At 38.4% G+C, this 25,651-nt stretch overlaps 1 protein-coding gene across 1 annotated transcript in view; it reads left to right on the forward strand.

The window, feature by feature from the left end:
* Window positions 1–25,651, forward strand: part of BMPER (BMP binding endothelial regulator) — a 198,124-nt gene that overhangs the window by 101,546 nt on the left and 70,927 nt on the right. The window contains exons 11-13 of the mRNA XM_015811756.1: window positions 1,352–1,397; window positions 6,220–6,549; window positions 17,088–17,424. Of these exons, the coding sequence (XP_015667242.1) occupies window positions 1,352–1,397; window positions 6,220–6,549; window positions 17,088–17,424 (713 nt within the window). The remainder of the gene's footprint in view (window positions 1–1,351; window positions 1,398–6,219; window positions 6,550–17,087; window positions 17,425–25,651) is intronic.

Raw genomic sequence — 25,651 nt, forward strand, 5'->3', positions numbered from 1 at the left:
GTTCTGGCTCATTGCCGCCACCGCCGCCGCCCAGCGTGTTCCTGCCGCCACCGCCGCCTGGCTCGTTCCCGCCGCCACCACCACCGAGCTCATTGCTGCTGCCGCCGCCGCCGCCCAGCGTGTTCCTGCTGCCACCGCCGCTGCCCAGCTCGTTCCCGGCATCGCCCCGGCCTGTGATGCTCCAGGTACAGCCCTCCCCCCTTCCCTTCCGTTCCCTGTGGCGCTGCATGTCAAGGCCGGGACGGAATACCCCAGGCCGCCGCAGCCAAGCGCGAGGGGGAACGCCAGACGCCTCGCGCGAAGGGGGGAGGCCTGGCGACGCTGCGCCCTGCCGGGCGCTCACCAACAGGGCTAGGGAGGCTGAGGCGGCCAGGGAGGAACAGCCAACTGCCAGCAACCAGCCAGAACTGCTGGGGCCGGCCCGTATTGAAGAATACGGCCAAATTTACCCGGGCTGGCCGAGAAAGGCGCACCTCCAGCCTTCTCCACAACCGGGAGAAGCCCCCTCCCTTTTGCAAGGTTGCCCCCTCCCCGCTTTTGGGGTGGGGGAGAATTGAGAGAGAGAGAGAGACACAAACACACACACACACAAAGAGGAGAGGGGAGCCGGCCGGCCCACCTGTTTCCCCCTTTCCCTGCGCGAGCGTGTGTGGATTTCCCCCCCCTTTTTTTTCTGCCCGCCTCTCTCGCCCGCCCGCCCGGTCGGAAAAATGTGTGTGCTGAAAAATGCCCCCTTGGCTTATACGCGAGTCACCATTTTTTCCCAGTTCTTTGAGGAAAAATAGGTCCCTCGGCTTATATTCGGGTCGACTTATACTCGAGTATATACAGTATATAAAATAAATGACCAGCTGTAAGCTATCTGTAATGAGTGGCCATAGAATATAATGGAACAAAACTGCTGTCCTTAGCACATTTTAATGCTATTTTCATGGATATATTGATTGACATTGTTTCTCAACACTGTTTTAAAATAATACTTTATCTCTAACTAGCAAACTCAATGTTCCACATGTGGCTGTTAATAAAGCCTTTGTTTGAAAGCTCAAATTAGCTCTCTCAGGAGGCTTTCATCCATTGAGAAACTGCAGTTGAATTATCTTCTTCTTCCATTTGTCCCTCTCTCCACCTCTTTACCACCAGGAGTGTAAAGACATGTGCTGCATGTGCCACTAAAAATAAAAATCATATTCATCTATCTTTTTGCATATTTTATTATTATTATTATTTTAGTATAGCACAAATTTATTAAGATGCTGAGAGGTTTTTTTGTTTCAGGAAGGAGATACCAATCAGAAGCATTGCTTTGAATGCTTTTCCCATCCCATATTCTTTGTCCTTTTTCATTTAGGGAAAGATCCTCAACCGAAAAGGATGCTGTCCCATTTGCACTGAAAGTGAGTAAGTTCATTTATATACTGTTTCCCCCCGCCCCCCAACACTGTTCTTGTCAGCAAAATAAGGATAAATGATTGTATGTTATTCCTCGTTTTGTTCAAGAAAGTAAATAGTTTCAGTAAGATTGAGTTTATGAGAAATGTTGAAGAACAAATAAATACATCAATATAAATCTCGATAATATTGCTATTGCTTATGTCCAAACTATTTCTTCGTTAATGAAAAAGATGAAACCTATAATGAGAACCTTAAAATGCTTGGTGTCATTAGAGAGTTATTTCAAGATAATCTACATATATCTTAATATGAAATAAATTCAGTTAAAATATACTTGAAATAATGTTCAGTGTCATGAAAATTTTTAAAATTTTACATACAAATTGCAATTAAATTAATAATTATTAATAATTATGAATTAATAAATTAATAAAAATTAATAATATCATGGAATTTGCTATTGGGAATTTCTGGGAATTTTGCTGGGAATTTCTAGTCTGCTACTATTTGTATAAAATAATAAAAGTTTTACAAATAATATCCTTATTTAAAGACAGGGTAACCCAGATTTGTAATTGCAAATATAACAAATCTTTATTATAGCATTTAGCTGTTTAATTTTAATGAGCCATGAGTTTGAAGTTTTAACTAAAGAACAGGTCACTTATTAGCCTTAAGTAAGTCTTCCTTTTCATCCTCACCTTTGGTTTTTTGCCACTTGAAAAACTCCTGACCTGAATTGTCTGCCCTTGACAGGCAACTGACTCAGTATAATGCAACTTCCAATATTGCTATATTCATTCATTGATGTACACATTAATAAATTAATCCATTCACAAATTAATTATTAATTAATGCATCTTTCATTGTTGTAAAGATTTATCTGGCAATTGCTTGTAACAATTGATTTTAAATTTAATGGAAGCCATGAGCAAGAATAGGTCAAAGTATCTCAGTATTCATTCTCACTTTTGGAGGGCATTTTTGTACACTTTTGTGTGTATTATTTATACAAGTATTTTATAAACCAAATTCTGTATGAGCATTTTGTATGCCTCAAGAACACGTTACATCTGGATACTTTGGAATTCACTTGGACTGCCCAGCTGTTTTTTATACAGAAAGCAGCATTGAATTTCAGGGCTTTCCACCTGAGAGATGATCATCATCAGAAAGCGGTAATTTTGTTCTTCTCTGTTATGATATGTGGGATAGTAAATACCACAAAAACAGTCCAAAAATCTGTTAGAAATCCTTCCAGTGGGTATGTCATTTAATGAATCCATTCACCAAACCTAGTTTGCCAGGTCCAGAGACAATCAACTATATGATTTGTTTACATTTCTGACAGAGAGTGCTATCATTCGGCAAGTAGACAGAATGCCTTCAGTCCTAAGGAACTGTTTTATTCTGGAAAATGATGTCTGTTTAGCAGAGCTATAGGAAATCCATGCTCAGACGATGTTCTGACAGCAAAGCAGGATAGAAATGTTTTAAGCTGTATTTCATTTCAGCAAGTGATTAACTCCCATTTAAATCAACAAGAGTTGAAAGAGATTCACTTTGGTAGAAATGTTCTGTTTAGCATTTGCAACTGAGTTCTATTGAGTTTTGGTGTCTCAGGTTCTCTGCTTGCCTAAGTCCTCTCCAGTCTGGAATAATTTAAAATGCAGTGATGCAGGAAATTATGTGTCTCTGCAGCTAAACAGTGACCCTGATAGCTTGCCAAGATAGTCTAGAATCAACTGCCAAGATTTGCCATGGCATGTTTGATAGACCAGAGATATATAGACTTTCAGCCCTTCATATTTTCTCCTATAAAATAAACACTTTTCCTCATTCCTACATTTCTGTGAGCCAAATATATCTGTAACAGACGTGTCCCATTGCTATTCCTCAGATGTGTTAATTAAACTGCAGGCAAAGTCACCGGGAATTCTAGGAGTTGCAGTCCAAAGTGAATGGAAAGCAACAGCATAGAGATGGCAGGTCTGTTGGATGCAGGGAGATTTGCAACATATGGTTAAAAAAAAGAAAAAAAGAAAGTCAAGATGGTGATGCAAAAACAGACGGAACTTCAATCACCCCCATTGCAATTGCCATCTTGACTTCCTTGACCATACCCTTATATACCCTTGGCTGGATGTTTCACAATGGGATGTGAGACTATGGTAATTTCTTCTCCATCATGAACCAAAGCACTATTTGGTTATAAGGACACCAAAGGGAAACACCTGACCAACAGCATCAAAATAGTTGACCAATCCTCTGCAATCAGTCTAAATATATAGTAAAAACACATTTTAAAAACTTAAACACTTTAATAAGTTGATATTATTTTTTAGAAGTTTTATTGAACTGGTTTTAATAATTTTTACTTATCTTTTGTATTTTGATTTTGGTGATCTGGATCAGTTCCATAGAAGGGATGTTACAAGCTATTTGTTGCTTAATAGATGTTACAATTATTAATGAAGAATTTTTTAGGCTAAATCCAGTTCACAGTTAAATATACCAATTTACATTTACTTTAATGACTTCTTGTTTTCTCCTGTTATACTCCCCTTATGATTTAATAAGAATATTTTTTATCCAGGTTGTATCTAATTTGCAGCTAATTTATCCTTTTCTTTATTTATTGGGCAATTGTGTTTGGGAGACCAAACAAACACTGTTTCCCCTGAGGGATCTTTAATTGTTAAAATTATATTGGTCTATGGCTATTGTGAGTTCCCTGGTTTTTCTTTTTAACTCTCCTATTTTAAGCTGCATTAAAATATTATTGACAGAGACAGCACAGATGAATAACTTTGAAAATATTGAGCAACTACCAGAATATAAGATCTAAATATCAATCATTATTATATTTCTAATATCTATAACCAAATTCTCAACAGGGAGGCTGTGTACTAACCAGATTATTAGCCCAAGTATAGAACAAGTAGTACTTTTACTCTACAGTTTACTTGTCAGTTATGCTTGATGTGTGGGTCTCAGGAAGCAGGCCACTGTGATCTGGCTGGAGATCAGTATCCATTCCATGGACCTGGCAGAATAGGGGAATGTTATGATTTAGGAAGGTCTGATCTATCACCTGACTTCTTGGTGAGGTTGACTCTGGCATTCTATGTAAAGGCTACTTTGTAAAACAAGGTGGTGAAAAGAGAAGGCTCCAGCAAGGGGCCCTGTGGTTGTGGTCTACAAGTCTAAGGGGGAAGCAAAAACCATCATCTTCTCCCTCTGCCTTCATTATAGTTAGGGAAATACCCCCAAATTACAAACATATCCTGTAACTATTCTTAAAAATAAGCAAAACCTTTGCCCACTTAAATGTTCAGGACTTGTACTTTCATTCTAATGAGTCACCCACAGCATCTTATGACTGCTTCTGTGTTGTGTCCTAGTATCAACAGTATTGTGTAGTGGGCTTCAGTAGGCAAGGAGCAGACCAGCATAGTTACAATGTTATTTATTGACTCAAACTAGAACTGGAGAACTGCAGGCAATTGCCTATAATTTATACTCTGAGCCCACATGGCCTTAACCAATCACAATACTTGAAAAACCCGCCCAAATATGAATGTTCAAAGTTCCCTCCAAAACAGTTGGAGTTAACAGTCAGGGTCATCTAAAGGTTAGTTTCATTTTAGCTTCACAAGCAGTTGGAGTTAAGTTAGTTTCACTTTAGCAGGGATTAACACAACTTTATATATATTCAATATATAACAAACAGCATCAGACCTGAGATAGGGAAATTTCAGCTTAATTCTACATTTAGCCAGGGAAGATAACCTTCATTAGATAATATTCCAATAAACTTTGAGTTAGTTATTGGAATATTACCCAATATTGAGTGAGTCTTCCTTGATTCACCACATAGGGTTATTGTGGATGCAAATTAGTGGGAAAAACTTCACATATTTCTCTTTGCTTCTTGCAACAAGGATAAACATACAGAATATAAAGAATATATTATTATTAGGAGAGATGATGTTACTGTCTTTAGACATTCCTACCAAGATCAGGGCATATCTACAGCCTTTAAGAGGACTAGCAAACATTTTTCAATACAATTAAATCCTCTGTGTATTTGACAGTAAATCTCACTATGCTCACTGAACCCACTATGCTCAACAAATTCACTACCAAATTAAATTGCAAGAATTAAAAAAACAGCCCTTTCCCCCTCCCCTTCTACAAACACACACACACACACACACACACACACACCAATTCCTTCTGCCCCTCTCCACTGTAGGGCTTTGGAGTGGGATCAGCTCTTATGCACTGGTGAGAAGAAAATCTACTGGATTCCTATTATCAGAACCCCCACTATATATTAAAAGATATCTCAGGATCTTGTTCTTCATTTTCAAATAAACTAGTTGCTTGAGTTTTTGAGATAAGTTCCAGGGAGTTCGGTAGGACATATTCTTGCTATAGAAATTACACATTAAAGAAAAGTATGATTTTATGCATTGTTTTTATAATTTATCTGTCCCCCAATGCATATTTGTAAGACAGAGAAGCCAGTCTGGGTATATTGTTATGCCAATGAGGACCATTCCAGATGTTTCATGGAAGTAAATCCATGTTTCTCATTGAAATATTTTTGATAAAGAACTGTGAATGTATCAGTATGGCTTTGATGTTTCCAGACACATGTCTTTTATACATTATTGGTTTTAGGTGTTTCTTGTACTTCAAAATATAAGTAATCAAGTTTTCCTTAATGTCGGAAGATTTTTTACATCCATCTAATACCTATCTTTCCAAATTCTGAAATTGGTTTTGATGCTGCTTTTGTTTCTCACTCACCTGCAGAGCCTGGAGTTTGCACTGTATTTGGAGATCCCCACTACAACACTTTTGATGGACGGACATTTAACTTTCAGGGAACATGTCAGTACATTTTGACAAAAGACTGCACTTCTACTACCTCACCATTCCAGGTGCTGGTAAAGAATGATGCCCGAAGGACTCGTTCGTTTTCCTGGACAAAATCTGTAGACGTTGTGCTGGGCAGCAGCACTGTCAGCCTCCATCAGCATCTCACAGTGAAGTGGAATAGGACTCGCATTTCTCTACCATATGAGACACCACATTTTCACATTGACTTGGAAGGATATCTGTTGAAAGTGACAACCAAAGCAGGTGGGACTATAATATATGGCCTTCTACTAAATTCTCCATGATAGCACCACAATGAAATATAAATATAATTTAAGTTTCCACATTCTGCAATAAGGTCATCTCGATTTATTAAAATGATGGGAATTCTAGTTTTCTATTACTGCATTTTCCCCAACATGGGATCCTATAGATCCGTGGTGGCGAACCTATGGCATGCGTGCCACAGGCGGCATGCAGAGCCGTCGCTTTGGGCACACGCGCCATTGCCACAGACAGAGGGACCCAGGGCCAGGCTCCTCCCCTTCCCCTCTCCAAGCATGCAGAATCCGGGAACAGCTGCGAGAGCTGGGCGAGGTGAGGGAACCTATAAAAGGAGCAGTTTTGACAGGAGAGTCAGTGAGCAGCCTTTGGAAGTGACCAGTGGTGGGTTTCAAATCATTTAACAACTGGTTCTCTGCCTCGCATTCTCCTCCATCTTGGTCGGGCTGGGCAGCTTGGAGTGTTGCCTGCAGTGGGTGCAGGAGGGGTCATCAGGTCCCAGCTGGGGGAAGGTGAGGGGGTCTGGCTGGGGGTGGGGTGGGAGGGCCGGGACGCCTCCGTGGAGGAAAGCCGCCCCTGGGCCGAGTCTCTCATCCATACTGCGCTCACGTACGATTGCATAGAAGGGGCAACAGGCAGGGGGCTGGGAGTGGCTGGCAGGGGGGAATCAGAGCCACCATCTCTCTTCCGCAGTGCAGCCCCATCGCCATGGGTGGAGATGGCCCCGGGATGGCCAGAAAGGAGCCTTCGCCTGGTGCGGGCCCTGTCTACACGGTGGCTCTAACTGGTGCAGCGGTGGTGGCTGCTGCTCCTGCTCCTCTGAGCCCCTTGACCAGCCAACCACACAGGCAAGCAGGAGGCGGCGGCGGTGATCTCTGCATCGCCAAGCCCGGCAGGCAGCAGATCTGGAAGCGAAGTTGTCCCACCCATCCTCGCGCTGGTGGAGGCAGTGGTGGGGGAAGGTGAGCTGTGGCACACCCCACCCCTCCCCACTGCTACCCCACATCGTCCCACACACACATCCCAGAGGCGTATGCGAGACGATGTGGGGCAGCAGCGGCAAAGGGTGGGTCCATGGCAGATACTGCCTTCCCCTGCCCCCACCGTCCCCACCAGCGGGCGGCACAGTTTCGTTTCCCGATCTGCCTGACACCATCAGGCCCCGCACCCAGAGGCCAGCGAGTGCATGGGGGCCGACGGTGTCCGTCAGCAGCCATAGCATGCTGGCTGTCCTGTATAGTGGTGAACTAGCCCATCGGTGCATCCCTCCACTCGACAGCTGTAACAGGGACAGTTTTTGCTGCTGCTCCGACCACCATGTAGACAGGGCCCGCACCAAGTGAGGGTTCCTTTCCGACCGTCCCTGGGCCGTCTCCGCCTTCGCCGATGGGGCTGTACTCCGCTCATGCTGATGAGACTGCCATGATGCAGGACAGCCAGCAGACTGTGGCTGCTGATGGTCACCGTCAGCCCCCATGCGCTCGGTGACCTCTGTGTATGTGGGCCGATGGTGTCAGGCAGTGGCTGCTCCAGCCCCTGCCCTGCGGCAATTGGCACACCCACCCTGCCTTGCCTCACCCCGCAGGACGAGCCTCTGGCCCACTACCCCACCCGCCAGAGACCCCCTGAATATCCCCCAACCCTGCCTGGCTCCCACAGGTGTCCCTCCCCACGAGTATCATCAAGATGGCCACACCCACCCATTCGGCCATGAGCACTGCAGCCATGCCCACCCAGTCGGCCACGCCCACCCAGCACCCGGCGATAAATAAATGGGGTTTGGGTTGCAGTTTGGGCACTCGGTCTCTAAAAAGTTCACCATCACTGCTATAGATGTATGTGATTCTCACTGTAATGGAGAAAGTTTCAGTTCCAATATATCTGGAGGGACCAGGTTGAGGATGGCAAGACATGTAATTAACAGTGTAATTAAAATATCCAAAGCAACCTAAAAAAGTAAGAATGTTCCATTTTTTTTAGGGTCTTTATGAAACAAATCAGATGAACAAGAATTTGATGGGTTTTTGATGAACATGAATTTGATGGGTTTTTGATGAACTTGATGGGTATTTGATGGGTTTTTAAAATCAAAATCATGTGCAGTATTAAAACCACTTTACAATGCCTTGGTAAGGCCATACTTGTAATACTGCATCCAGTTTTGGCCACCACAATGTAAAAAAGATGTTGAGACTCTAGAAAGAGTACAGAGAAGAGCAACAAAGATGATTAGGGGACTGAAGGCTAAAACATATAAGGAATAGTTGCTGGAATTGGGTATGTCTAGTTTAACGAAGAGAAGGAGTAGCACTGTTCCAATATCTCAGGGGTTGCCACAAAGAAGAGGGAGTCAAGCTATTTTCCAAAGCACCTGAAGGCAGGATAAGAAGCAACAGAGGGAAACTAACCAAAGAGAGAAGCAACCTAGAACTAAGGAGAAACTTCCTGACATTTAGAACAATTAACCAGTGGAACAACCTGCCTCCAGAAGCGGTGAATGCTCCAACACTGGAAGTTTTTAAGAAGAGACTGGACAGCCATTTGTCTGAAATGGTATAGGGTTCCCTACCTGAGCAGGGAGTTGGACTAGATGACCTCCAAGGTCCCTTCCAACTATTATTATTATTATTATTATTATTATTATTATTATTATTATTATTATTATTATTATTATTATTATTATTATTATTATTATTATTATTAAATATATTTATCTGGGGTAAAGCAGCTCTGAAAATTCAGATTTGAATTTGATAAATAATTAAACAAAAGTAGTAAGGAGAGGACAGTCTCTAAGATAATTCAGCATAATCCATAAAATATGTTTTGTGCTGAACATGGATGATTGAATTCACTTTGTTTTTCATTCTTGTCTTGGAATATAAATACATCAGAGTTGTGAAGCATTTGCCAGATTAGATACATGGCTGATTGACTAAATTTAGCTTAGTAAATCACAAGCTCTAGAGATGGGTATATGGATTATCCATTTTTTTAGGCTGCCTAGGTCTAAAGCATATATAAAGCTTCCTAATTGATTATTAAAACTTCTCACAAGCTATGAATAGAATAATCCTTGAGTGAGCAGAGTGAATGAGCTGATGACTGATTATTACCAAAACCACTGCATCTGTGGCCAAACATCATTTTTTTTATTAACTGGCTAAAGCCTTAGCTGATTCTATATTTAATATTTTAAAAAAACATTAAAATACATATCTAGAACTGCTTCTATTTTCACTATTAGTAGAATACAGAATAACAAAAGTTTAAGTTTAGGTACAGATATACCCTTGTTTAACAATTACCATGTTTAGTGACCATTTGCAATTACAGTGATGATGAAAAAGTAAGTTTGCAACCAGTCCCCATATTTATAACCTTCACACGTCTGCAAAGCAAAAGAAAACTGAAGTAAGATCATAAGCACAATTGCAGTTTTACTTAGCAACCACCTCACTTAATGACCAAGTTTCCATTTCTAATTGTGGCTGCTAAACAAGGAATATCTGTATATGCAACACATCTCTCTGTCTCTGTCTCTCTATCTCTGTCTCTATCTCGGTCTCTCTATCTCCGTACATTACAGAACATTACAATTAACAGAATATTAGATAAGCCAGATAAATGCTTTTCCTCACTGCTTGATTAAAGCAAAGTACCAAGTAGAGCTACAGTAAAAAACAAAACATAACAAAAAAACAAAAGAAAAAAAGAAAAATACAAAAGTATTTTGTTCCAAGATTTTATTATATTGATGTACACATTGGGATGAAGGAAGATATACTTTCTTCAATTGACCTTTCTTAGATTTTAAAAAAACTAAATTTATTTGCATTGGAAAAAACTATTTACCAACGATCCCTGATAAAGTGGATCAGACCATATTTTAAAAGATTGCTAGAGGCAGGGCTTGTGAAACAGATCAAGGAAGCTTTACAAACATGAGGTTTCCATTTCATGTCAAATGAAACATGATTTGCAATAGAAGAAAATATAGAATTTCTTTTTGATGCCTCTCCACCTGGCAACAGGACTTATTACATTTAAATTGGGAATTTGAAAGTATCTGGGTCTTTGATTATGCAGATAACAGACATGAAAAAATACACACAGAATTTAAAGTCTTACATGCTTTTCTAATCTGGCAAGCAAGAGTTTTGTCCTTATAACAAGGTTGTCATAACAACCTTATGGCTCTCCAAAAAAGGCTTTGATTGCTAGTTTTCCAAGCTATCAGTATAGTCAAAGAAAAGTCCTGGAATAAGTAAGCATCATTCTACAAATGCTTACAGTACAAGAAAAACATTTAACAAAACATGTCCAACTCAAATAAGATTAGTTTTTTAAAAAAGTAAATTCATAAGGCTTCAGCACAGTGGTTCCCAACCCAGGGTCTGCGGACCCCTATGGGAGGCACAATGTCATCACATGAAGTCTGCAAAAACTTGAAGAAATGTTAAGATTTAAATATTGAGTTAAGTCTGTGGCTAAAGTGCCTGCCCACAAAAGGTATTTAAAGGGGTCGATGGTAAAGAAAAGGTTGAGAACTACTGCAGATTTTAACAGATTCATAAGGCAAAGAAATCCACATGAATGTTCTTTGTTGAATCCAAAGTGGGTGTGAAAGAACTGTTTGCTGTATTCTCCAAAGATGTATGACTCCTGATGGAATGAAATTTGGGGAAGTTGTAGCTGCTGCAGTGTTGCCAGTCACATGATCCTCATTTTTAACACTCTGTGACAGTTTCCCAAAGACTCTTGTGATCTCTGACTCCTTCTCCAACCCAGCAGCAACATCTAGTGTGCTTCTGAGAAGGGGAGGGGAGGGGGAAGGAAGGAAGGAATGGAGGGAGAGAAGAAGGAAAGAATTAGAAGGAACAGGGAGAAAGAAACTTCTATGCAATCTTCCTAACCCACACTCCCTACTGCACACCTTCTCTGACCTGCACAATACAGTTCCTGGCCCACATTGCCCTCTATGCGCTGCCCTGACCTACTCCCAAGCAGACCCAGGGCACCCTTTCCAACCTGCACATCTCTCCCACACCTTCCCTGAACCACACAGCACTTTTTACACATCCCTCAAGCATCTATGCACCCTTCTAAACCCTTACCAAACTTGTGTACCCTACCAACCCAAGTGCCATCTCTTGCATACTTCGGTATACCCCCTTGCCCCACCCAGCAAATGACCTTGAACTTGGAACAATCTCTTTCTTTCTGCTGGGTTTGCCACTGCAAGCTTCCCACAAGCAAATGGGAGAGCTGGCAGGAATTTGAATGAGGGATGGAGGAATGGGAGGAGGGAAGAAGGGGGTGAGAGAAGGAAGGAACAGTGAGGAAGGAAGGGTATAAGATAGGGAGGAAAGATAAGGAGGAGGCAGGCAGAAGAAAAGGAAGGAAGGAAGGAAGGAAGGAAGGAAGGAAGGAAGGAAGGAAGGAAGGAAGGAAGGAAGGAAGGAAGGAAGGAAGCAAAATTTCCAATGCTTCCTGTCATCTTCCCACAAGAAAATTCAATAGGAAAACTAGCAAGACGTCAGAAGTTGCTCGTATTCTCACTGCTTTTTTGCCCAACCACAGTCATTTTGTTTCTCTGTTTAAGTAAAGAAATAACTGCCACAATGACCATGGGTTGCCTAGTCACCATTAAAATCAGTTCCTTGTGTAACTAAATGGGGGAATATGGGAAGCAAAGTTAATATTCTATCCATACTCAGAACTAAAGTATCTAAAAACATAAAAAGGAAAATATGACTGGAATAGAAGACAAAAAAATTATATATAACAATGTCTCCCTTGATTTGCAGGATACACTCTTCCATGCATTCCATCATGCAGTCAAACAGTTTTAGAAATTCTGGGTCCCACAATAGCTGAAGTACATTGGTTTGAGAATTAGGTCCTTGTCCCAATATCCTTCCCTGAGAATGTCTTCTGCTTACATGTACTGAATCAAGGATCATCAGTCATCCTTTTACAAATATCTGTTAGAATATTTATTTAAGTCCTAATGGATCAAAAAACACAATTTAGATTGAAATAACACACAATCCTATCTTTCCATTTAAAGAAGACTACTACTTATTCATTTTTCCTCTTACTGTGATTGAAATAAATCTTCCTTTTATGCTGATCTACTAAATAATCTTATTACTTTTGTGGATATTTTGATTTGACTTAAAAAAAGTTATTAGCAGCTTTAGACTCCTGGAAGAGTATAAAATGTCTCTATTTTTTGAGAAAATAAAAAATGCAAATACATATAGAGACATATATACATGTGTTCAAATTCATAATCAGAAATAAAAAGATAATTCCACCCTTTTCTGAACTTTTCTTCCACTATTTATTAGATAGAAAATGTCTATTTGGAACTCTTGGTAGAGAAACAGTGTAAATCAGCAATATAAGGGAAGAGTGAAGTGTTGAATAAGGTTGCTTTTGCCATCCAGTTCTTTCCATGGTATTTTCTTGATATAGGTCAGAGATCTTGATTCTCAAATCTTTTCTATTTTGTCTATTTTGTCAACTCTGGTCTGTTAATTTTATTCTCTAAGCAAGATGTTGTGAAGGTCAATCATCATCTCCGAAAAACACTGAAGACCTAACAGCATCTCCTACTAAGCCAAGAAACTGTACACCTGTTCTTTTGTCTTCTGCAAAGTAAAGATTCAGTTCTGAGCTTTTTCATCTGAGTTACAAGACAAAACATTCTGTGGCTGCCTGTAGAGTGCACACAAGAGAAACATTATTCATAAAGCCTAATTAAAAACATATTGAGTGTCTCTGTTCGCTGCCAATTCAATTATGAAATTCCACTGAATTCTTGCGGATCATCATGGATGCTTCGAATGATTACAATTTTGATCTTTTTGTTATTGTGTTTGCCTCTTCTCGCAGCTCATCAAACTACAAAAGAATTTTTTTTTTTGTTCAAATAGAGGGGGCAAGCATGGTCTCTATTGGTGCCCTCTATTAAAGACTAACTGCAATATATTATACTCAGATAATTTCACAATGAACATGAAATTTTACTGCCCAAATTAATGCAGCCTAACATAATGCTGAGGCAGGTTGCATAAGAAGACGAATTGATTGGTTACCTGAACTACTTATACCTTTGAAGTCTCTTAATGGTTATAATGGAAAGCAGCAGCTATTTCAAATTCATGATGTGATTATAGTACCATTGTAGAAAGATCTTATGTATTGATCTAATGGGATAAAAGCTCCATTTATCAATATTTAAAATGAGAAGAAAAAGCCATATCTGATTCAGAGCACCATGCTATGCTGTGTCTATTCAAATTCACCTCTTTTTTTAAACTTTACTGACTTTATTTTAATTGGTGATATTAGAGTTCTCTTGGTATTTTGTGCAAATGAAATGGATTTTTTTTCATTAACTCTTCCCAGTGAAAACTTGTACCATTCAAGTAGAAGTAAAGTCATGTAATAGCTATAAATGTTTTCTTACATATTATTTAGAAAATCTGGACACTGAGATCTTTACTATATTATTATTTATTGAATGTATTTAAAATACACCCATTCAAAGTAGCATAAGTATTCAACCAATCAAACAAATCTTTATTATAGTCAAAGGCCAGCATGTTGAATATTCACCAGGTCTGTCAGTTCTGAGACTATATCCAGTACATGATATTTTTTTTAACTTAGAATTGCTGTCCAGGGCTATTTACAGTAATAAATTTATTTTACAAATGTATATGTCCCCTACTTCCAATTGGCTTTAAGCAGCTTCCAAAAGTACAGAAATAATTGAATCCACACCATAACAAATCTGTAAAATCTATCTTTTTAACTAACATGGAGGGGGCCACCTGAAGTACAATCTCAGCTTCTTCCACAAAAGATTCTTCACATAGAGCGAAACTGGGGAATTTTGTCTAAGCTAGGCGTCATGGCGAAACCGTGCTCACCCCATTAATGACAATGGGGAAAAAATTGCGATACGTCGCGACATGTCACGTGACATTGTGAGTTTGACACCCCTGTTCTAAGCCATACACATAGTTTACATATTTAGCAAATGGTGTGCTTATGAAAGCTTTCTATATCTGTAAAACAGACATAACAGACTGCTAACATAATTAGGAAATGAAAAATCTATGCTTTAAGGACTATCCCTGCCACGTAACTTCTTCTCCTAGGGTATTGTTGGAAAAAATATATATTGGAGAAGATTGCTGCAAGCTAAGCTGGAAAGATCATATTACAAGATACCTACATAATATCCTCCAATAGCTTTGTTCTTGTGCAGCCTAGCATACTGCTTAACATACAGCAGAGCTATGACAAAGATACTGAGCCAGGTTTCTCAGCTCTTTTAAACATTCCTTTTGACCACTTAACTGTCATCAAGTTACTAAATAGTAGTCAATATATTTTTCTATATGAAACAGTAAGTCTTAAGAGTTTTGAGAACAGAAGTCAGAAATAGCAAATAATTCTGGAAAGGGATGGTTTTGTAAATATATTGCACTTGTGAATATATTGCACTTGTCAAGGATGTCTCTGAGTTTTGTCCTCAACTGGAAGATTGTGTTTTTGTACCAATTGTACAATTATTGGTAAAATATTGACCAGCATTATTGTTTACGTTAGAGCTTTGAACTTGGATTCTCCGTATTTCTTGAAACATTTGTATATGCCTTTTCTTTGGAAGGAAACTGCAGAAGAATTTGGCGCTCCCAGTACATAAATTTGGGCTGTATTCCAAATTCATCACATTGGATTTTGTGCCATTTCAGAAACTAAATCATGGATTAATTAACTATTGTCCAAAAAAGAAGGTTACTGGGAAAATGGTACAAAGGAATGCTCTTATTCTGCATAACTCCAGAAAGAACGGACTTTGGCTTCTAATTTGATCAATTACTTATATCCTGATTTCTGTTTAAAAGAACGGAGAACTCATTCATTCAGAAGAGGAAATCAAAGCAATCTAACTGATACCCATCTGCTAAAGAGTTTTTTTTTAAAATCCTCTTCCATTGAATCACTACATTTATTCCAGCTCTGAATGACTGACACATGAGTAAATCAATTTTCTAGATACACATAGATAAAAAGACAAGGCATATAGTGCAATTTGGAATAATGTAAACAAGGCAACTATAATCCTGAATATTATTATCTTTATTCTAAGCAGTTATAATCCAACCTCAGCATTTCAAAAAAAATCTTTTAAAAAACCCTCTATGTTTAACTGGTTTTGAATTCAATTTTAGGTTTAGAAGAATTGTCTTTAATAGATTGTTGTTTAATAGTGAGTTGCTTCGTTCTGGTTTATTCTTTCTAAAAAGTCAAATTTAACATGCAGTGGTACAAAGTAATATTGGATTCCATATAAACAAGTGTTTTCTTACTGTATGGGAAACTGAAATATGTTTCCAATTTGAGATGGATGATGTTACAATGCATTCCCCCCCCCCCCCGTCAAAAAAAAACACCTGGTAGGTAAAGAGTGATGTTGGTTGAAGTTTTCCCTTGACTTACCTTTTAGGACATATTCTTTAGTGAATGTGTCTCTTCTCTGAAGATTAAAACCCTCTAAAAACAATATGGATAGGAGTAATTTGGAACCTTTTGATTTGGGGGTAGTGATCTGGGAGATGGATGATCAATTGGTGATACATAACTGATCTGAGATCTCCTTGGCCATTGTCAGGTTATTGATAATTTAAATAATGTAGTGTATCTGCTTGTGTTTTGATCTCTTGCTAAGGAGGATTGTGATCAGTCTGGTTCTTTTTTCAGTTTTTATAGAGCTCTGCCTTTGTATTGTATTTATTAACTAAATTGGGAGGGCTTTTGCCTTAAATATGGTGGTGATTTTTTTAATAAATCAAAATTATAATTTTCATATCATTTCCCAAATCCTTTTGGCACACCTATTGGAGGTAGTCTCTAATATTAGCTGTCCGCTATTAAAAATCATCTATAAATGGGCAGCCAGTACCACATTCCTAAACTAAAATGTATAACTTCTAAATGCATTTATGTTGAAAATGCTTTTAAGTAAATCCCCCTTTTTAATTTCAGAAATTCTAAGGTGACATCTTGCTATTTCTAGTTTGAAACAGTTCAATCCATTCTACTGTATTATTTTTTTTACAGCAGATAGAAGATTCAGTTATAGGCGAAGTCCTGCTTGTAACTCCTTAGATCAAGCAACTGAACACCAAAGGAAGAAGGACAGTGCTAGATAACTCCCTGCTAGAAACAGCTTTCTTCGGGCACTTGCTTTCAACTTTGTCATCTTATCTCAGCTATTGTGTATCATGGGCCATAGTGAAGCACAATACTAGGCATTTCTAGTCAAGGAGTCTAAGAATTAGAAGGGGGAAGGATCTTTTCTGAGAGATCTGAAAAACTTCTACCAACCAAATGGAGAAATCAAATAGAGTTGTAATCAGACTCAAATAATAGGAAATGTGGTCATGTAATCAGATATGCTATTAACCTCCTTTTTTCTTTGCCTTTTTCATTAGGATTAGAAATTTCTTGGGATGGAGATAGTTTTGTTGAAGTCATGGCTGCCCCTCATCTTAAAGGCCGGCTTTGTGGTCTGTGCGGCAACTATAATGGACACAAGAGAGATGATCTGATTGGTGGTGATGGTCATTTTAAGTTTGATGTGGATGACTTTGCTGAGTCTTGGCGTGTGGAATCAAATGAATTCTGTACTCGTCCTCCAAGGAAGCAATTTCCTGAATTGTGCCAAGGAACTGTGAGAGTAAAACTCCGTGCTCATCGGGAATGCCAAAAGCTCAAAGCATGGGATTTTCAGATTTGCCACTCAACTGTGGACTACACTGTGTTTTATCGGTAAGTGTTTCCTTTTGATGAGCGAAATGGAAATAAAAGCAAGCTGTTGTAAAACTGTTCCCAGAGTCTAGGAAAGAGCATGGTGGTTTGCCAAATAGTTCAGAACTGGAACATGTGCACATTCCTCCTGAATCAACAGAGCAAGTAGCCACCTCTCCACTCCTTCAACAGACGGGCAGCAAGAACTCAAAAAATCCTCACCCTAAATGGATTTATTGATAAATAAAATGTTAAAGTCCATAGTTTCCATGATTCTGTAATCTAATCCTAAATCTGCTTAATAAGACTCTGCAAGAGTCTACACTTGATAGTGAAAGCCTGCTAGGTCTTATCATTAATCTTAGAAACTGGATGTGTATATTTTAGCACTCATATTAGTAAGTTTGCTAAGCTGCACATTCTTTGACCTTCTTGCTAATTGATTCCTGAAGTAGTGGAGAGGTTGCTACTAGCTTTGCTGATATAGGGGAAATGTGCAGATCAACTAGCTCTATAATACTATGAAAACTACCATTCTCCTATGCACACTTTGAGAAGTCCATTATGAACTGCAATGAAAACTAAAAAAAAAGGCATCTTGCTGGAAAATACTGTTCTAGAATGATAACATGGTAATATAATATTCTCAGAATTGGTTGGGCTGTCAAGGAGATCTGAAATTTTTTCATTCCAAAATCTCTGAAAACAAGTTAGGGAAAATTACAATATAAAGATATAAGACAAAGCCAAGATAATAATGCCTGAACAGAAGGAAGACAACACTTTCTGATCCTTAATTGGAATCAGAGGAATGCCACAATCTTACAAAAAACATAAAAATGTTCTTTTCATTTGATTTTGTCTGATACAAAAGAAAGACAGTTATTATTTTTGGATTGCACAATAGTGCGTAGAAGTATCCCCATTTTAATAAGTTACACAACAATATCTTTGTTATGATTGCACTGCTGTTACTGGGGTGGTTCTTGCAGTGTTCTACTTTGAAATCTAGATGGGCATTAGTAAACAGTGTCAAATCAAGAGCTTGTTTCCCAGTTCTCACATCTATTTGTTACAGTGGTAATATTTCCTCTATTTTGGAATGGCAGAACCTGGTAAAATATAATTGCAATATGAAATATGTAAAATATGCACAGTGTTACACTTCTAAAAATTTATAGGAAATGTTTAATAACTTATAGTGGATTTCTCCAGGGAAAGAATTATATAAGATTCCATTTGTACATGTGGCTAGCAAACACAGCCATTAGCTTCATGTTTTGTGAACCCAAAAATGTTTTATCATGATCATATTGGAGGGGCTCCAACTCCTTAGTTCTTTTACATGTATTTGGATTTTTGTGCCTGGGAGTGTACCATTTGATTACATAAATACAGCTCCCAAGTTTCTGGCTTCACTCTTTCCTGCAGCTGCTGATGAAATAATGTAGTATTCTAGTAGCATAGTGGTTATTGCATTTTCCTGACATACAGAAGGTATCCATTTTGAAATGTTTTTAAAATGATTTCTTTTCATGAACTACCTACTAGGGCTTTTTTCTCTCCTCTCCTCTCCTCTCCTCTCCTCTCCTCTCCTCCCTTCCTCCCTTCCTTCCTGGAGGTAAGGTATTCCAAAATATGTGACAAACATTAAGTTTTAGACATTCTTCGTTACTTTGGTCTCATTTGGAGAGAATATCTTCAGCCCCCATTACATACGAACCAGTGTGAAGTAGACAAGTCAAGGGACAACTCTCAAGTAGGCAATCCCTAAGCCATAAAGGATTTAATTTTAATTTCCATTGTGATTGAAATCAGTAAGTAGGGTGTTCAATGAAAATCTATTTGCATTTTAGCCATAATTTAATTTTACTTCCACCATTTTTCACAATAAGTTAAGTTATTTCACAATAAGTGCTGAAAACTGAAAATGCAAACCAGGTTCTGACAAAGCAGGCTTTATTTTATCATATTTGGCATTCACACTTATATTTTGTATCTGGGAATACCTTGACTTCCTCTGTTTAACATTTTCTATGATTAATTTAATGTAATAATCCTCTTGACACCAGAAAGAAAAATGACTTGCATCTTGGCAAAGACAACATGTAACCTGATATGGAAAGATTGCCATATCTAGATTAATCTTTCCATGATACAATATAATATTACTTGTGACCTAGAAAATGTACAGTATGTTTTTTTAAAAAATAGTTTATGTCTTCTTAAAAATAAGTTATTAAATTTCAAATGAAATTCTGAATTGAATTCTAAATGCATTTCTGTGACGCAAGGAACATAAGAAAAGTCTTACAACTTGATCAAACCAAAGGGCTACCTATTCCAGCATCATACTGTATTTCCAACAATTATCCACAGTATTTCTTCTTTCTCAAGACAATCTGCATTCAGCAACATGCATCATTTGAATGTGGAGATTCCATAGCTTATAGTCACTTGGTATACATATTCTAATTAATTTATCTAAACTCCTTCCATAATCACCCAAACGTTAGTCACCAACATTTCTGGATGTGTTAAAGTGAATGATGTGTGATGTTGAAAATTAACATCACTTTTTTACTTTGTCCATCCTGAATCTGTTCCAGATCAGTTCCTCATGGGTGGCCGTGAATTCTAAGATTATATTTGAAGAAAAATTCTGTCTGAGCATCATCTAATTGTCATCACTTCATCCTCTCATTTTACCCTTTTTTCTTGTGATGAATATCAGCTAATCAACTGCCCATTTTTCTTTTCTTTTTTTACATTGGATCCAATGTTGTTTTTAAAATGGTCTACAAATGTATATATTATATATGTATCTTGGTATTAGAGAAGTGTGTCTTCTCTAACTGGGGCTCGGAGAGCTTCTCGATTAATCTGTTATTCAGAATAAAAATGTTTTTAGAACATTTTGAGTTGTAGTGAATTAGTCACATAATCTGTAGGATCCTTGTTCTTTTGCAGAATGGCAGGAAAAAAAAATACCCTTGAATTAGAATTCAGAATGACCACAATTGTATTGTTTGCTTCTGTAGGAGAACAAGAGTCACTCAAGTTTTAAAAAAATCAAAATAATTCTGTCTATCTTTCCTTGTAGTGTGGATTCCAGTAAACATTATTGATGCAAGCTTGTAATTGTCCCCACGACATGATATATCAAATAGCAAGATATCAAAGCTAGTTCCCTTTCAGAGTTATGGTGAATGCCTTGGAAATTCTTAAATCCTAAGCAGATTTCATTTAAAGGTTATGTAAATAAAATTACAGATTTTGGTTAAGGAAAATATTATTAGAATTGCATTTTGATATTCATAGAGGAGTAGAATTGATTTTAATTGCTTCCTAAATTATCAATTACAGAAGATGTTTAGATAGTTGTAGAATTTGTTACATGAAAGTAACCTAAACATTGTTTTCATTTTGTAGATATTTGAAAAGAAAATTGTTGTAGGAGTAATATATTATTTTTAAAAGGGCACATTCTACAGAAGTTGGAAGTTACAACTTTATTACAGCCTTTCTATTCCATTACTTATTTATTATTTTGGATAAATATTGTTTATTATTTTCTGCTTCAAATCATGATACATCAATCATTTTTGTCTGTTATCAACACACATTTAATTGTTATAAGAATGTTATTTAAGAATTCTGACAAACATAATTGTGTAAAATATTACTGTGCCACTGAATTTTTTCGAGATACGAAAATGACAATTAACCAAGCATTTTGGACATCTTATGACATTGGTCTAACAATGAAGTTTTGGTAATGGTATCTCAATTTCAGTGTTAAAATTATTTTATTAAATTGTGATTTATTCTAGCCTGAGAGTGCAAACATATAATAAAACTATTACTTTAATTAACGTTTTTGTATGAAAAGCTACAATTTAAGAGACAAGTTAACTAATGGACCATTTGAAAAAAGATTTAATTGACTACTTTTCCTCCTTTTTTTGTACACTAGTTTTTTTTCTTTGTTGTTGTTGTTAGGCTGAATGTATGTTTTTATTTTATTTAATTTTGTTTGTTTGTTTTACTCTTTTATATTTAATTTTCTATAATAAAACAATACATTTAAATTGAAAAATGTCCAAAGGACATTTGTAACATGATATGAAAATGTTTTAGTTCCTTTTTGAACTCTAATAAGCAATTGCAAAAAATTACTTACGAGTTTGTACTTTACTTTGACTACCAGTGTGGTTAAATATTTCTTTATGATTAGTTTGTTACTAAATATATAGACATGATCTGATCACTTACTTCATCATATTTGTCTCCTGAGAGAAGTATTTAAACAAATGCTGCTTCTTTTACAAATAAATGTATCTACAAGCTGAGAATTTCATGTGCCACATAAAAAGTGAGCAGAACAGATGCTCATAATATGTTATGCAAATCAACCTTGAGATGCTTTGGTCAAACAAAGACTTCAATTTTTTAATAGTCTGTTTCTCCAGTAATTCTTTGGTATACAGAAAAAAATCCTGAAGATTGGAAAATGTTCTAAAATGGGAACAAGGATTTGTAGAAACACACTGGAAATTCCAAAGAGTTTATATTGTAACTCTGAAATAAATTCCTAAGTGAAGTAAGCTAGTTCTGATATTTTAAATAGAGCTCTATCTGATACCAAGATATGATGTCATACTTACAACATGATTGGCCTGTTGACTCCTGTAGCCAGCTCCAGCTCTGCTTGAGTATGCCAGTAGCTATAGACTTAGTGGTTACAGACAAGCATAGATCAGATTAGCCCAATAAGATACTCTTTTACCCGCTACACAACATATTCATTTTCATAGATGATCTGACAACTATGATATGTATATTTCATACTTTCATTGTTTTTAAACAATCCAAAGCAACATATGGGGTAAATAAAATTCCCCATTGTATAATCTTCTGCTACTGGGCAATGTATATGAATAACAGAACAGTATAAATGTTGGTTACGTGTGCCTTTCTCAATTTTGAAATCTCATGGAAGGATATTATTATATCATGTAGGGCTGATCTCAAACTAAATCCATTTAGAGTTGTGACATGATGATCATAGTTTTCATATTTTGATATAGATGTATATTAAGAAAATGTATCCAGTGCTAGATTTATATATTTGAAAGGAAGGGCATTTTTTAAACAAAATTCAAGGATATGCTGCTAACCACAAGAAAAACTAACAGACTAACAGACACCCACCCACATCCACCCATCCACTCACCCACACATAGAGACACAAACACATAGAGCCCATCAGGAATATGCAGTGCTTTTTTGTAAAAAAAAAAAAAAAAAAAAAAAAAAGATGCCGGAACTCACACATGTCATACAACCCGCTTTGCCTACCCTATAAGGTTCCATCCAAAAAAGGTGCCGGAACTCCGTTCTGGGCGTTCTATGACAAAAAAAAGCCCTGGGAATACGTAATACTGCTTGGGGGAGCAAACCATTTCTCAGCTCTCCTCGAGCATGCTGGAGTGTCTATTTTACTTTGTGAGCTCCTGTCTGACCCCTCTCTCCCACTGTAATCTATTCAAATCCCAGCCAATCATAAATATGTTTATTTTAGAATTACGTTTTACACTGTGAGCTTTTCGCAACCAATAGGATTACAGCCTTATATTGTAAATTCAGAAAAACAAATTTTCTCCCATTGTAAATATTGATTTTTTTTAATGAATACTGTATTTAAGATATATTCTCTCAAGTCCTAAGTATCCACTTATTTTTCCCTCTAACAATTTAAGAAATAATATAATCAGCATAGAACAGTAGCATTTTATGTGTTTTTGCGTGTAATTCAAAGAGCTTTATTCTATTTATATGGGCTGTAAATCCAGGAGTGAGGGCTATGACAACATTTGTTTCAAAAGCCCATGTTGATGCAGCAGTCCTGGTATTGCTACCAGTGACTCCAAGATTTGGAAGTCTGCCAGTGTGACAAAATTGACTATATTGCAGTTTTTTAAATTATTTTTACAACACCTTCTGTTTGATAGGATACAGTAATTTTGGGAGAGTATAAAGAAGACTTTAAGGTTCTGCTTAACCCCATGCATGAAAAAAAGGAAAACCTCAGGAATCTTTTGCCTAGAAGAATATCCTTCTCCTTACCCCTTCCCCAGTTTTCATGTTTGTGGTTATTGCAGCTGTAAACCATTGAGATGATGCCAGAAAATTCACAGATGTCTTTTTTTCTGCTGAAGTACTAGGAGTGGGACTTTGAGAGGGTGAGTGTGGATCTGGGATAACAGATCCTGACAAGACTGTAACGCTGGATAGACATTGCTTTCTCTCTCCTGGGATTCTGATGCTCTTCAATCCTATGAAAGAATGATGTGTTTCCCCTTTGACCCTAGTTTATACTTCCCCTGAGTACAAAGCTAATGATTTTTGTTGCTATAAGGAAACCAGATGAAGAAACACTATTTGTTACTTTTTGTAATTAGAACCTAGAGTTTCTCTTGTTTTTCAAAAATGGCCTTGCAGGATTTTTTTCCCTCTTTTGGGAGGGGGGTTTGGGTTTCCTTTAATTTTATCACTTCAGCATTTAAGTCGGCATAACAGGAATGGAGGGGAGAATGATTAATTTGTTCTATTAGTTACATCTCTTTTTTGCACTCTGAAATAACTAAGATTTTAGTTCAGTACAGATATCAGTGTTATCTGAGCCAGATATTTCATCATGATCTACTGCTCCTCCCTGTCTGAGGAATGTGTCTGAGAGTCATAAACACATTGGGGATTGGTAATTGTTTTAAAAGTTTTGAATTTAGGGGAAAAGGCAGATGTTTCCTTAAATATCTCAAATAATCCCTCCGAAACCCAGCTTTAAACCCACAGTAGACTGTGATCTTATAGGCACAACAGTTTTGGATCAGATCTACTGCTTTCCCTAAGATTGCCTCTTAGAAAAATATTCAGAAGTTTCTCTCTAGCCAATCTCATGGTCACATAAAGAAGGACAGTAGGGCAATGTAAGTCCATCCTTCCCCCACTGTTATGTTTATTTATTTATTTATCAAATTTATACCCCGCCCTTCTCCTAACGGACTCAGGGCGGCTTACAGCCAGTTAAAACAGATAACTAATACAATAATACTAATTTTAAAATATGATTAAAATGAAATATTCATTATTGGCCGTTTCTTTTTAAAATTATTTTAAAACCAAATTAAAATACCCCTTAGGCCAGTCCGGCTAGNAGGGTTGAGCCTGAGTCTGTTTCTCCCCATCCAGACCCGTACGGCCTCCAGGCACCGGGCCATCACGTCAAGGGCATCATTGGGGTGGCCTGGGGTGGAAATGTACAGCTGAGTATCATCAGCGTACTGATGGAAATCCACCCCAAAGCCACGGATGATCTCACCCAGCGGCTTCACATAAATATTGAACAGTAGGGGGCAGAGGACCGACCCCTGTGGCACCCCACAAGTTAGGGGCCTTGGGGTCGACCTCTGTCCCCCTGCCAATACAGACTGCGTGCGGTCGGTGAGGAAGGAGGAGAACCACCGCATAACGGTGCCTCCCACTCCCAACCCCACCAGGCGCCGCAGCATGATACTGTGGTCCACAGTATCAAAAGCCACTGAGAGGTCCAAAAGAACTAGGACAGAGGAATAACCCCTGTCCCGGGCCCTCCAGAGATCATTCACCAGTGTGACCAATGCCGTTTCCGTGCTGTATCCCGGCCTGAAGCCCGACTGGAGCGGGTCTAGATAGACTGTTTCCTCCAGGTGCCGGGGGGAATTGCTGCGCAACCACACTCTCAACAACCTTCGCCACAAAGCGAAGGTTGGAGACCGGGCGATAGTTAGCCAATACATCTGGGTCCAGGGAAGGCTTCTTAAGGAGGGGCCTCACCACCACCTCCTTCAAGGCTACGGGGAAGACACCCTCCCGTAAAGAAGCGTTTATAATTCCCTGGAGCCAGGCTTGTGTACCCTCCCAGGCAGCCAGTACCAGCCAGGAGGGGCATGGATCCAGTAAACATGTGGTTGCATTCAGCCTCCCCAGGATCCTGTCCACGTCCTTGGGAGCCACAGAGTCAAACTCCTCCCATATAACAGTCTCAAGACCTGCTCCCGTCTCCTCCCCCGGGGCCACCCAGTCAGAGTCAAGGCCTTCTCGAATCCGAGCGACTTTGTCATACAGATATTGAGCAAAATCCTCGGCCCTCCCCTCCAGGGGATCCTCCCCCCCCTCAACTGAAGGAGAGAGCGCGTCACCCTGA

Source organism: Protobothrops mucrosquamatus, unplaced genomic scaffold (genome assembly GCF_001527695.2).
Source record: "Protobothrops mucrosquamatus isolate PMUCROS unplaced genomic scaffold, P.Mucros_1.0 scaffold48, whole genome shotgun sequence".
Classification (NCBI taxonomy): domain Eukaryota; kingdom Metazoa; phylum Chordata; class Lepidosauria; order Squamata; family Viperidae; genus Protobothrops; species Protobothrops mucrosquamatus.